This window comes from Phlebotomus papatasi, chromosome 2 (genome assembly GCF_024763615.1).
Source record: "Phlebotomus papatasi isolate M1 chromosome 2, Ppap_2.1, whole genome shotgun sequence".
In the NCBI taxonomy this organism is placed as follows: domain Eukaryota; kingdom Metazoa; phylum Arthropoda; class Insecta; order Diptera; family Psychodidae; genus Phlebotomus; species Phlebotomus papatasi.
In genome coordinates this window covers 111,429,115-111,442,352 of record NC_077223.1, presented here as the reverse complement: position 1 = coordinate 111,442,352, position 13,238 = coordinate 111,429,115, and the positions used below count along the sequence as shown (strand labels likewise).

The 13,238-nt window shown below is 33.0% G+C and overlaps 2 protein-coding genes across 3 annotated transcripts in view; one reads left to right on the top strand and one right to left on the bottom strand.

The window, feature by feature from the left end:
• Positions 1 to 13,238, top strand: part of LOC129800883 (ribonuclease P protein subunit p25) — a 29,300-nt gene that overhangs the window by 9,729 nt on the left and 6,333 nt on the right. Inside the window, exon 2 of one of the 2 annotated variants that reach the window (XM_055845613.1) lies at positions 8,033 to 8,107. The exons of the other annotated variant lie outside the window; for it this stretch is intronic. The gene's annotated coding sequence lies outside the window, so the exon portion shown is untranslated. The remainder of the gene's footprint in view (positions 1 to 8,032; positions 8,108 to 13,238) is intronic. 2 annotated transcript variants of the gene reach the window in all.
• Positions 2,811 to 12,885, bottom strand: LOC129800874 (tyrosine decarboxylase). Its single transcript, XM_055845601.1, has 12 exons — positions 12,468 to 12,885; positions 7,317 to 7,509; positions 6,701 to 7,245; positions 5,441 to 5,638; positions 5,268 to 5,381; positions 5,098 to 5,198; positions 4,912 to 5,038; positions 4,688 to 4,853; positions 4,182 to 4,231; positions 3,825 to 4,021; positions 3,561 to 3,632; positions 2,811 to 3,333 (listed from the first exon to the last, which is right to left on the bottom strand). The coding sequence occupies exons 2-12, from the start codon at positions 7,444 to 7,446 to the stop codon at positions 3,150 to 3,152; spliced, it is 1,884 nt and encodes a 627-aa protein (XP_055701576.1). The 5' UTR covers positions 7,447 to 7,509; positions 12,468 to 12,885; the 3' UTR covers positions 2,811 to 3,149.

The following is a 13,238-nucleotide window of genomic DNA, read 5'->3' as shown; positions in this document are numbered from 1 at the left end:
GTTCATCTGCATTAGCGTGATAATTTGTCGTCATTGTTTGCTCACTGTTTAGCATAGCTGTAATGATAAAAGGTGTGTGTGACTTGCAGTGGAATAACTAAGGTGTTAGTCAAACTCAGGAGCGACGCTCAAAATGATGTCATTTGACCGGTAAACCTAAAGGGCTTCCTGTGCAAGTGAAAGCGCCATTGATTTTCTTTATAGGTAATCCCTTGCGCTGCTTGTAAATCAATGAATAAATATTGTGAAATTCTTTTGCTAATCATAGGTCAATTTACTCTTAAAGATTACGCCATTTGACGAAGAGGTACTTCTTCAAGCAAAAGTGAAAAATTACTCAATTCGCACTTCTCTTATTCTTATTGTTCGTTCACATTTTAGCTTTAAGATTCTTTACTACAATCTCAGCTTCTGTGGTTTAAGGTGAAATCTCATCTGGTGCAATTGGACCCAGGTTCCTTGGTAAAGAATCTTAGCTATCATAAGCTTATCCGTGTTTATCACTATTTTTTGAGTTGCTTTGCCATATACAATGCTTTTGATGTTACATCACAAGAGATAAAAGAATTTTGACCCAATTTCTCAGCAGAGTTGTTCTATTTAGAGAACCCATGCAAGAATGGTGTTTTTTTCTAATGTAATTGGATTTAATCGGATTTTCCCATTACGATTGGTTAAGCCAGCTAAAATCAACATGCAAAATGCGAATGATGTCAATGTGCAAAATGTTAAGTAAATTTCACCTGAAATATAATAAAGTTTGGAGGCACTTGTTTGACAATCGTGATCGTCAAAGAACAAAAATTACTATTAGGCATGGACCAAATGAGGAGAAAAATGCCTCATGTAGTCATTTTTGGTCACTTCCTCTGCTAAAAATTTCCCATGTCTGAGAAGGAATAGGTTTTCGCAGTTTGATTTTGTTAAAAAAAAATCACACGAGAGTGACGCAATTGAGCAGAGATTTCTGAATGAACTCTTTTTAATCGATTTGTGGCGGAACCAATTCAATGAACTTGATTTTGTTGAATTAAAAAATATGTAACTTATGAATCTTACGGTTTAAAAATTTCCCCGGATGTTAATCTAATTTAATGAACGGACTTCTGAGAATAGTATGCAGAATATTGGAGAGAATCATTGTAAATTAACACATTGTTGGTGTGTATAAGTAAATATAGGATGGTTTTCAATGAAAATATAACTTGTTGAGAGGTTCCATCCAAAATTGACAGAAAAGTATAATTGATATAAATTGCTGTATTTGAGAGTCTTAGATTGAGGATTTGCTATGAAATTATCTCAAAATTACATAGTTATTAAATACTTTTAATTTGTTGGAAAATGGTTTATTTTTTTCTAGAAGGCACTTATGAGAATTATCAAATTGATAAATCAAATAAGTTATTGTTGTGCAATATCTAAAGTTTAAATTATTAACCAAGATTATCTAAAATTTATTCTTAATGGTTTTCTCGTCCAAAGTATACGTTTTAAGTGTCTCCGTAAAATAATTGAATCGAAAAAAACATTTAAATTATTATACTGCATAAAATATTTTACTTGCTTTATTTTGAAATCATACTTAAAAAAAAACACTTTTCTATTCTTTTCTATATTACTATTACTACTTTTTCAACTATTCTTTTGGAAGGCCTTTAAGTACACGTACACGTATAGATATGTCTGATTCTGAAACTATGTTTTTTTTTTTTGAATCAGAAATTTACAGATGCACTGTATGATACTTTGATACAATTAAGACACAAAAGGTGTAGGATTCGACATGCAGTTCATAAAATTGTATTCAATTTTGATTAAACATAATTTTAAAAAGAATAAACAACGAAAAAATCACTCAACTTTGTGTCTATCATTTTCAAATCGACTGGTTAAATATATCGTATATCATTAACCATCAGGATATTAATATTAATAAACGCAAATCACAAGATCCCAACCAAATATCATTTAAAAACTAATTGACCAATTTATCAAATTTAATTGATTCTCTCAAACTCTCGAAAAAGATCACTGTATTAAACTTGTTAGAATTATTTTTCCCCTGGGAATATTTTGAATAACACTCAGAGGTTACTCTTTGTCAGAAAGATCACGTTTAATCCAATATTTACATTACCCAGGTGATTGGACAAAAAGTTCCTTTTGCTACATGGCTTTAATCGAAAATTTCAACAAGTTTTTTTTTTTGTAATTTTTAAACAAACAAATAAAAAAATGATAATCTCGTCATTTGCGCGACAATACCGCATTTTTTTTTGCTGACCAATTAATTGAAGGTTTCATTGAATCCGGACTTCTTGTTACAACTTAGAAAAGCATGAATGAAAAGTGCGCAAAAAATAGTTGCGGAGCACGTGGTTGCCGTCAGATTTTGGCATCAAACATTGCGTCACTTCTTTGATCAATCCGTGATTGATGTTGAGCGCTGTTGTATTTGCATAAGCTTTATAGCAGGAAGTCAAGTTCTTGGTCAAATTTTGAAGTAACGAAGCTTTCAGAGAAGAATTAGACACAGTATTAAAAGATGTAATTTGTGAAATAAGAATAGCATACAGTACTTTGACCGAGGTTCAGACTCCGGATTTCGTCATTTTGATGATTAATCCTAAGTCGGTGTTCATCAAGTCTAAGAATAATGAGATTGAGGCAGTGTCTGATGGAAGATTTAATGGGTTGAAGTCACTTCTGCACGGCATATTCTGGGAATTCCCCAATTTTCTCCCATAGCGCGTTTCTGTAAAAAAGTTCTGTTTGCAAATCTCATTTTGATTCAAAAGTAACATCAATTTTTCTATTTGTTCTCTGTATTTATTCTTTTACTCATGGCATTTTTGTTCTATCGATAAATACAATGTTTGAATGAGCCTTCTTTTTTCCTCTCCAGAAATTGTCTGGTTGACGGATAAAGAGACCGCGAAAAGAGATTCAAAATGTTAATTTTTCTAAATTTGTTTGGTCACAATTTCAAATATTTTTGTAATTTCTAAATTCCTGTTATTTTTTTGTATATCTTGCTAATTTTCTAATGTTTTTTTTTTCTTTGAATTGTTACGTGATTTATAACTTGCTTGTTTTTTGGGACACTAAAGATTTACTGGAATATTTTTGTGCTCTTCGAATGTCATTTATGGATCCAATCCATTTTTGGCGCCAGCATTATTCTTCTTCCTTGAAAGAATCGGAGATCTTTTGGGAGAACGTGTTGTTGTTATGGCCAGTTCATTCTCAGGTGATGGAGATGATCCACCGCCGGTGGCTGAATTCCTGCGGGAATTTGGCAAGCCAACTGTTGTGTCTAAATGACGGAATCTGTTATAAAAAAAATAATTGTTAGATTTTTCTCAACTGATAGTTTTGTTTGATTTACATTTGACAATTATTTCCGAGTTCTCAATATAACATTGACATTTAATTCCAACTGTCAATTTAACTTTGACAGATAATTTCGAAAGGGACTTCTCAATTTTGATAAATATTTCCAATCGCAACATTCGAATAAGCCATCCGATCCAAAACTCTTGAACGGTTAGTCATACCTCAATTTTGGTCCATCGTCGGATGATTGGAAGAGGAAAGCCAATGGCCAGCTGATCCATGACGAAGTATTGCTGCCACGCGTGAGTCCAAAAAGAGTGTTGTGTTTGCGGAAAATAAAGTGGAAGAACGGGAGGAAAAATTTAACGTGAAATTCCACACATTCCCATAGAGAAGCAAAGCACGTCAAAAATAGATATGCATAGAGCTTTTTTCGCCCATTAAAATTCCTCAAGATTTTGAAATTTAAAACATAAAAAACTTACTTGGGTGTCTGAATCATTGGGGCTCCAGGGATGGTCGGAGACATGGCTTCAGTGGATATTCTTGGTATTCCCGACTTATTAATAGCCGGATTATATATTTTCGGATCACTGACCATTCGGACGAAGAATGAACGTTTCTGGGCGAGTGTTTCCTTATTCTTACGATCCCTGATTTCTGTGAGTTCATCCGCTTGATCCTGTTTTGAATGAATTTATTGATAATTCAATTCGGGGGAGTGTTTCTTGCAATTTGTATACATATTTTCTACTAAATAAATTTACCGAAATATCTTTCTATATTTTAAACAGAAAATATTTCTTTACTAAATATACTTTCTTTGTTTTTCTACGGCATACCTTCTCAAGAGTTTCAGCTGCATAGTCACTAATTACTTCATATGCATAGTCTGAAAGAAAAGAATTTGTTTACAAATTGATCATTCAATATTATTGATATGTTTTTCATTAACTTCCTCTACAAAACAATTGATCTTTGTAAGATTTTCGACAATAAATTTCTTACTATATGTCATTTTACGGAAAGGACATCAATCATTTCCAGTCAAGTTAAAAACCCTGCTGCTATCGCTAACATCATATGTATATATCCTTAACCTCAAATCTGTTAATGTTTCTGAGAAATAGATCGCTTGTCAATCTTTCCTCGAGGCTAGTGATAGTAAAATAGATTTCGCAAGTCACTCAATCAAATAGAGATCAATTGATGTTCCCACATCATCTCAGTCACGATTTTTGTCTGAAGTTCCCGAAAATTGATTTATCATTGTGACTTTGATTTTGGGAATACATTATAAATTCACAATAAGAATGAATGACAATAAAATATTTGAAACATAACTCACCAATATCATCGTCTGTGGAATTTTCTGCATTGACGCAGAAGCGAATGACGTACTGTTCATTCACACTGGCTGGAACCATATGAATTTTACCAGAAGCATTGATATTGCTCAGTAGTTTTTCATTCAACTTATCAGATCCTTTGAGCCGGAAACATACTAAGCCCATCTGAAAACCAAAAGATACTTTATGTATAACCACGTATATTTAGCTTTCATAGCTCTACCTTGACTTCGTTGCAAATTTCAAATCTGTCATCCCGCAAAATGATCTGTTCGAAACGTTTGGCCAATCTACAATGGCGTCTAATGTACGCTTGAATTCCGGTTATTCCGTAGCTGCGAAAGACGAACCTAAAGAAATGAGAATTAATATCATCGGAAATACCATATGTGTAAGCTTTTTGTATTACCAGAGTTTGAGAGCACGAAAACGTCGGCTCAGAGGAACACCCCAGTGACGTAAATCAATAGCAGTATCGGAATGTCCATGTTTTAGATACAATGGATCGACCTATAAAACAGAATCATACTTAAAATTGGTATATTGTCAAAATAATCAAGATGCTTTGTGAATTTATACCACAAGAGCAGACGTCAGTCGAATCCGATCACGAACCCAAAGGGCTGAACAATCGAAGCTCGTGAGCATCCACTTGTTGGGATTCGTATTAAAGGAATCTGCATATTCAATACCCTAGAAACAAAATTGAAATATTTACGTATTCTGCTCAGATTTATGCATGCAGGTTTTACCTTCATGAGATATCTCATTTCGGGACAGACGAAAGAACTTCCTCCGTAAGCTCCATCAACATGGAACCAAACTTCCGGATAATCTTGGAGTACAGTCCCGATTTCTTCTAGGTTATCAAAAGCACAAGATCCAGTTGTCCCCAGAGTTGTTGAGATGAAAAACGGAATTAGTCCGTTTTTCTCATCTTCCTTCAAAGCCTAATAGATAATTAAAAGAGAAAAGCGTTGTAAGAATTGTTATAAAATACAGAAGTTAAGTACATTATCTAGATAAGTTATTGTATTGATAGATAAGTGAAATCGCCGAGATTGAACGATCTTAATATAAAAAACAAACTTGTTGCTCATTTTACTTGGTACTTAGAATGGTAGCCAATAACTTTCTTGTAAAGTTATAGAGAGAAAGGGTTGATGAAACACATCTACTTGAATATTATGTTAATATTACAAGTTCTTTTTGCTTTTTATTTACGTTTTTAATAGAAATTCAATTAGGCTTTTGAGATGTGTTAACGTAACTATTGATAGTTCTTGTCACTACAATTGATAGTTAGGCAGCTTTTGAAGGAGTAGTTGTAAAAACTGTTGCCGAAACCTGTGCTGTACATTCATTCGTTGGATTCCCGAAAATCAAAATTTTAATTACAATTCAAATTCAAAATTTATGTTACGCTCTCTCAATGCATTGATTACTTCAAAAATCTCTGTAAGTCGATTAAGAGTTCTTCATAATAAATGCCACACATGTTTCAGTGAAATATGGAGGTACGATCCCCTTGATATTCTTAATTAATGGATCTTACACAAGATTCTCTTGTATTTAGCATAAATTCATGATACAAGTATAAACGGAAATCCGATGTATGATTCATAATATTTAAATTTACCACTTTCTTTTTGGGAAATCAAAAAATATGGACTCCGAACTGATGATCAACATCTGTCTACAAGAGAATTTTTTCTCAAGAAATACAATAAAATTCAGTATTTCCAAGTATATATGCAAATTAGTAATGTTTTCGAATAGTACTGTTTGTATGTGGCGCAATTGTGAAGATCTTTGTTGGGAAGTTGTTGAATTTGAGAGATAAACAAATGGAAATGTTATTTTTACAATTTGAGCAAATTTCTCCTAATAAGAATACATCTGGTTCTTCTTTTGAGAGACACCTCTTCTTCCTTTCTGTCTGTTCTGTAGTTAGTTTGGCCTAAATTGAGTGTTTACCTTAAGCTCTTTGAGCTGTTACAAAATTCCCTTACCCTGGCCACTGTATCACCGCGTAGGCTGCTCTTGGAATCTGGTTCTAAGATTCTTAACTTTACGAAGGAGATCATTGCTGCTTTTTCCACACAACTGTGCGATTCTCTGGAGCAATAAGCCATAAGTTTAGCCAGAAGATGGCTTTCATCTTCATCCGGATATTGTTTCTTCAATTGTCTGACCGCATGTGTTCTGGCAGCCAACATTACCACCAGAACACAGTCTGATGCTGATCCCTGAAGCACTCCGCCACCTTTACTTCCAGGCACCTGACCCAAGAAAAAACTGGGCAAACCCAATGCCTTTCCCAGCCAATCCATGACAATTCCCTCCAGTTCGGTTAGAGATGGTCCAGCTGCCCATGAAAATCCAATGACCCCAATGGCATCGCCCAACATGTCCGCAAGAATCGAAGGAAAGGAATTCCCAGATGGGAAGTACGCATGGAAGTGCGGATGATTCCAGTGAGTCATTCCTGGCATTATCTTCCTCTCTACATCATCCATGACTGCTTCCCAAGGTTCGGGGTACATAGGTGCTTCATCTGCATTCAATTTAGCCAAATTATTTTTATTAATAGATTCTAGTGATTTCAAAAATGCAGGGAAATTTTACCGGGAATTAATTCCTTCAAGTAGCCAGGCTCAATACTTGGCACAACTCGACGATTCTCAAGGGTCTCCAAATATTTGCAGATGTACTCTACCATTTCTGCACCTCGCTTTCTGAACTCTGCACAATTCATTTTGATTTCGCTTTTTTCGTATTTGTATTGCAAATATGAAGGTTAATGCAGCAGATATTGTTTCTGAAAGAAATTTTGAATCCATAAGCAGCTATTAAAGTTACTTAACTTTCCTGGGGTTAAAATATAATATTAAGGAAGTGCAGGAAATCCTGGTTGTATCGAGTTATTTTTGTAACACTTCTAAATTTGGGGAAATGTGAGGGGTTTCCCACACAAAATGTGAAAACGCTGGAAATGCTGTGCACATTTGTAACTTATAAAATATCTGTTCTCTGTAAAAGATTGTTACTTAACAAATTAGTACAATTGGCTTGATTTGTAATATGATGTTCTCTAACTCTAACGCTTGTGTACAGTCCTTAATTTTTTTAAAGATTGAAATCTTTTTTTTTTCACAAAATAAACTATTTATTTATATTTTTTGTTAAATGTTAGTTCAGAAATAAGACTTTGTGTTGAGATTTATTTTAGTACGTGCAGTTCTGTTTAGTACATTGATAGAATATATTTTTCAATTTTCCCTCAATTTATTAGAAAAAAAAAATCCGAAATAGATAATTTTGCTTCTTTTATTCATTCGAAGATTTTGCGTTGTGCGATAAGAACCTTTGACGGGAGAATTGAAAACAAGACGGACAAACACAGGATGTGAGAGGAGGTGAGAAAAATAGCTATTGTGGACGAAATATTTTATCATTTCCGGAGAAGATATTCTGTGTGAAGAGTTTGTTTGGATGTATAAATCATTGTTAAAATTAGAATAGACATCATATGGATTTTACGGGTCATTGACGGGTATGGAAAATGGAATTTGTTGTTTTTTCTCAATACTTTCTCGCAATTTCTTTCCACTGAAAATTTTCATTTACCTGAAGTGGGTGGTTAATTCACTGAAATTCTGTTTAAAATGATAAACTGTCAATATTACACTCCATCTGATTTTTTTTTCGGTGATGGAAAGTTAATAGAGAGAGACGAAAAAACATTAACGTACGCATCTTTAATTAACTTTCATTAAATTGATATACGTTACATTTATTAAATAAAAAATGAACTGATATTATTTGTTCTTGAATAAAAACTGCAAAAGTTCGTTATCACTTCATAGTTTGTAAGTCTTATATATAGTTTTATTAAAGAATATTAAATCTCATTTTCTTATTCTATCAAAACGTTCTGCTCTAAAATTCCCAGGTTATAACACTTGATCTGAAAAATGAGTCAAATTGTTCTGGAAATTAATAAGAATGGGACAGTTTCATATTTTTAACTAAATAAAATATTTTAGAGAGGAATGGAGTCTTTTAGCATGATTTCTACACTAAATATGTTTAGGAAAAAAAGAAAATTTGAAAAATTTCCAAAACTCAAACCAAAAATTATTTTCTTTGCAAAGGAATAGTTAAAAGTTAACCTCCAAAAAAAAATTTTTTTTGAAGTCATTCGATTAATTGACGTAGAATTTATTAAAATTCAATTTATTTATAGGAAAAAAGCCAAACTACTTACTCACGCAAAAAATAATTTAAATACACAGAAAATATTGTTCAATAAATTCAAAAGAATCAATATCATTTCGGCAAATTAATTACATTTTGCGGTCCACGGGATTGTCGTCTCTGACCCAAATTTTTCTCAGTAAATAAATTTGTTCGCTACTAAAATATATCTTATTTTTAGTTTATTCAGGAAAATTTTAATAATTAACCTGATATTTTTCTATTCATCTATACGATCTATACCTCTAAATCAGGAAACTTTCATTTTGAAATATCCTTCCCACTCTTCCGTACTTTCCTCCTTATCGTGAGCATCACAACAATTTAAACTTTGACTAGAGTGGGATAGAAAATATGAAATACCTGGAATACCATTGGGAAAGGAAAGAGATGTAAATTTTGATTTTATAAAACTTCTAAAATTTTCTGACCCTATAAAGTGTAGCAGAGATATAATGAGGCCAAATCAAAATTCAAGCTCATCGGTTCTTTTCTTCGCGTTTTCTTTGATATTCTCAGAGGCTGAATGTGTAATGACGCGAACAAGCCTAAAATTACGAATTCACATTCTAAAATCCTTTTCAAATTGTCTTGAAACTTATGCAGGTCAAGTCAAAATTCGTCCGACAACTAAAAAACATCAAAGAAAATAAAAAAGGAGATAAATTCTTCCATTTACCACTCGAGCTGTCCGCTGTATCACATTTTAAAATTTAAATATGACTATATTATGGTTTAACGGTTGCGATAGAAATAGAAAATTGACTAAAAGGTTTTTTTTTTAAAGTCATTTTTTTTAAGAAACTCCTTTAAATGTAGAGAAGTTTGTTGATTTCTTTAAATGCTCCTTAATGTTGAGAAACCTATCTTCTTATGACTTTTTTTTTAATAAAAATTAACAGGTTTAATTGCTGCATAATGTAAGAAATACATCATTAAAATTTAGACAACATCTTCTCGGGTTTCTTTCTCTTACTTTGACTGCGTTGAGTTTTCTCTCAAAGTTGCTATTCTGTAACGATTTTGTGCACAAGCTCTGGAGAAAATTCCTTCGAGTTTTTATTCCAAAGCTCTCAGCATCTTTTTCACTTAAGGGCAGATGTGCAAATCACAATTTCTCAACTGCTATTAGCTCTTCAATTTTCTCCCAAGCTCTGGCATTTCTCTTGAGCTTTTCAACGTGGGTGTTGGCAATAAATGAACTTTTCTGCTGCATTTAACCCAGCAAGACTTCACGAATATAGTACCAATTGATAGGAGGAAAATTATAGAGGAAATCGATCAGCACTTGAAGCTGTCTCTTCCAATCGCTGGTACAATTTTACTTATACAATAGTAATTTCATTACTTTCGAGAAGGCCGAAGGGTGGAAAAGCATTTTTTCCGTATGAACCTATTACCCTTGTGGGTGGATTCTTCCATCAATTGAAATTACAAGCTGAAGCATTGTTTGACGTTGGAGCAAAAAATGAGATAATGAATAAAGAGAAAAATCATGGGAAAATGTCAATTCAATACTTTTCTTACTTTACAAGCAATTAAGGAATTCTTGGGAAATGCCACTTCAATTTTGAACGTCTGAAAAGGTTCTTAATAAATCTTCTATTTTGTGGGTGGAAAACTTAATTAATTTTCTATATTTTCATGCTTACAGAGGAATTGATATGCTTTTCTCGAATTTTAGAAAATACTTGTATGATTGAGATTATCGAATGAATAACAATTTAAGAAATTGTTTTATTTTCTTTAATATTAAGTTTTAATAATTGATAAAAAATAGTGAGATTAGAAATCTCACCTAATATTGAGATTAGCTTTGTTAAAAATCAATAATTCAACGAATAACTTGTGTAAATCATAAATAATTATATATAATTGCGTAATGACACTTACAGAGGCAAAATATTGGGAGGAGAACCCGGAAAAATGAGTATAGTACTTTATAAATTATGAAATTTTTGTAAAGGTTACAACGATTATTTATCAAATATGCTTGATTATTTTTCGATAAAAAGTGAAATAGTAATTTTTTGATGAACGAAAACTATTTGTTTTATCAAGAATCTGTTACAAAATTTTAGTTTTTAGGAATTTTACTGAATGCAAATGCTCCATGATCAAAAATATTGGTTATTTATACATTTATAATGTTTATTCTCTTATTTAGTCAGTAAATTAATTAGAACTGTTTTAGGTTATGTTTTGTTCAACCTCAAAACTTTAAGACATATTTCGTGTAACAGAATCTTACAGATTTGAAGTAGATAAAATATGTGATCAATACACTGAGAAAAAAAAGAGGGTGCGATTAACTTTTTTTCCTCATAACTTTAACACTTTTTAGGTGTAAAAATATATCAACATTTTTTAATGTTAAATTTACAGCTTTCTAATGGTAAAATTAACATGAAAAGGGTAACTTTAACCCCTAATACACCTAAAAAGCATAATATTTACACCGATTTCGGATCAATATTGCAGGATAAAATTAACATTTCCGGAATGTTATTTTAGATTTTTCGGATTTCTCTCAGTGTACCCACAACAAAGTCAGCTAACTGATATAAAAAGCTCTTTAAATTCTCTTTAAAGTGTATTTCTCAAACGATTTGGACAAAATGGAAAGGTCTTGGAATCTCGGACAAATCTGTGTGAACTCCTTTTGTTCTATACAAAAGCCTACGACTTTATTGTTCAGATTTGATGACTAAAGTTTCGTACCACTCTCTTATGTTCAAAAATATCCTATAAATTCGGTTTTCTTTTAGTTGCTTAATAATATGAGCATATTTATCACTTTATTTGAAATACTTTGTGAATCCATACCATCCATACTGTATGTATCGTTTTATTTCATTAAGAAATTTCTAAAATATTAAATGTATTTTTGTCGTTTTTAATGTTACTACTTTATTATTCTACTCACAACCCTTTCAATCCCAAAATTGTGTCACCACTTCGACTTCAAAATTGGGAAATGGGACTTGTTGAATCTCAATTCCACAATAAATTGTAACACTTTTAATGCAAATTTGAGTTAAAGGGGTGAGATATAGTCCTTATTAGGCTTCCCTCTTTCGTTTTAAATAAATAAGAAAGATGGGCCACTAATGACGCTTCAGAGATTCCTATCCATTTGATGGGAGAAAACAATTTGCAAAGAACGACTAGAAGTGCCACTAATTTCATCCATTTTAATCATAAATTACACCCTTCTGCAATATTTAAACGGTCTCCGTGCCAAAGTCATTTTGTCAGCAATTTAGAGGGAATTTATCCTTACAGCCTACAGCATCTTGTTTCTCCAGTTTTTCGCGGGGATTTAATTGAAAAGTGGCGATGAGAAGGGGTTTATGTGGCTATGAGATGATGTAATTGTTATTCTAATTTTATTTGACTAATTGGATTTCACCACAAGTTTTACGTGGTCTGGAGTTGTTTTTTGCTCGCAATCCGCTCATAATTTTTTTTCCCGATAAACGCAATATCTTAATCAATTTGCAACAGAAGTTCACTTGCCTTGGACAAAAGATTTCACTTAAGGGGATGTGCTACAAATTGTCTTCTGGAAACTTTGTTGATCAGTTCTCAATGCACTGAGAAATAGTTAAACTTAGTTCATAATCCAATTGGATTCTCCGGTGATTATTTTTGGGAAAGTCAGTGGTTGACTGGTTGGAGAAGATTTTCACTGAGAAGAAGATTTGTGTTCTGAGAATGATCAGTTGGAAGTTTTCCGGGGTTTGACTTTTCCGTTCGACCTCTCAAGCACAACTGAAGCTACCACAGAAAACTACCACTGAGCTTGAAGGGTATGCCTTGCATTGATCTGTGGGTCTGAGCAAGGGATTGGCTGGATGGCCAGAGAGTTGGTGACGCCATCGCACTAAGTTGAATTCCACGATTCTGATGTGTAGATGAAATCATTAGGATTCCACTGACGACGATTATTCGGCATTTACCACTCTCCAACACCTCCACCCCCACCAATGAGAGAGACAGACACATACGGATGGTGAAAAACCAAGAAAAACCCCGACTCTAACCACCCTCCACTCAACTGGTGGAAATTCTTGAATGAACACACTACAGGGTGACTTAGAAGTGTCTCCCCAAAATTACATTTGGACTCCAATAACTGAAATTATATTACCGGAAAGATGCGGGAGAGGAAACTTATGTAGATGGAAGGATATATGAATTCGTGCTTCCTGAATATTAAACTTTTCCCATTGGATATTTTACCAGTAGCTGGGTGATTATTCGATTTTTCAATTCACCCTTGTTAAA

What these genes read in the sequence shown, in the direction of transcription:
- LOC129800874 (XM_055845601.1), bottom strand. Translation starts at nt 7,446, where the DNA reads ATGAATTGTGCAGAGTTCAGAAAGCGAGGTGCAGAAATGGTAGAGTAC. An exon ending in GCGGTGATACAGTGGCCAGG is followed by an intron (nt 5,639 to 6,700) that starts GTAAGGGAATTT and finishes ATTATCTATTAG; the next exon opens with GCTTTGAAGGAAGATGAGAA. An exon ending in CCAATGATTCAGACACCCAA is followed by an intron (nt 3,633 to 3,824) that starts GTAAGTTTTTTA and finishes CACGCGTGGCAG; the next exon opens with CAATACTTCGTCATGGATCA.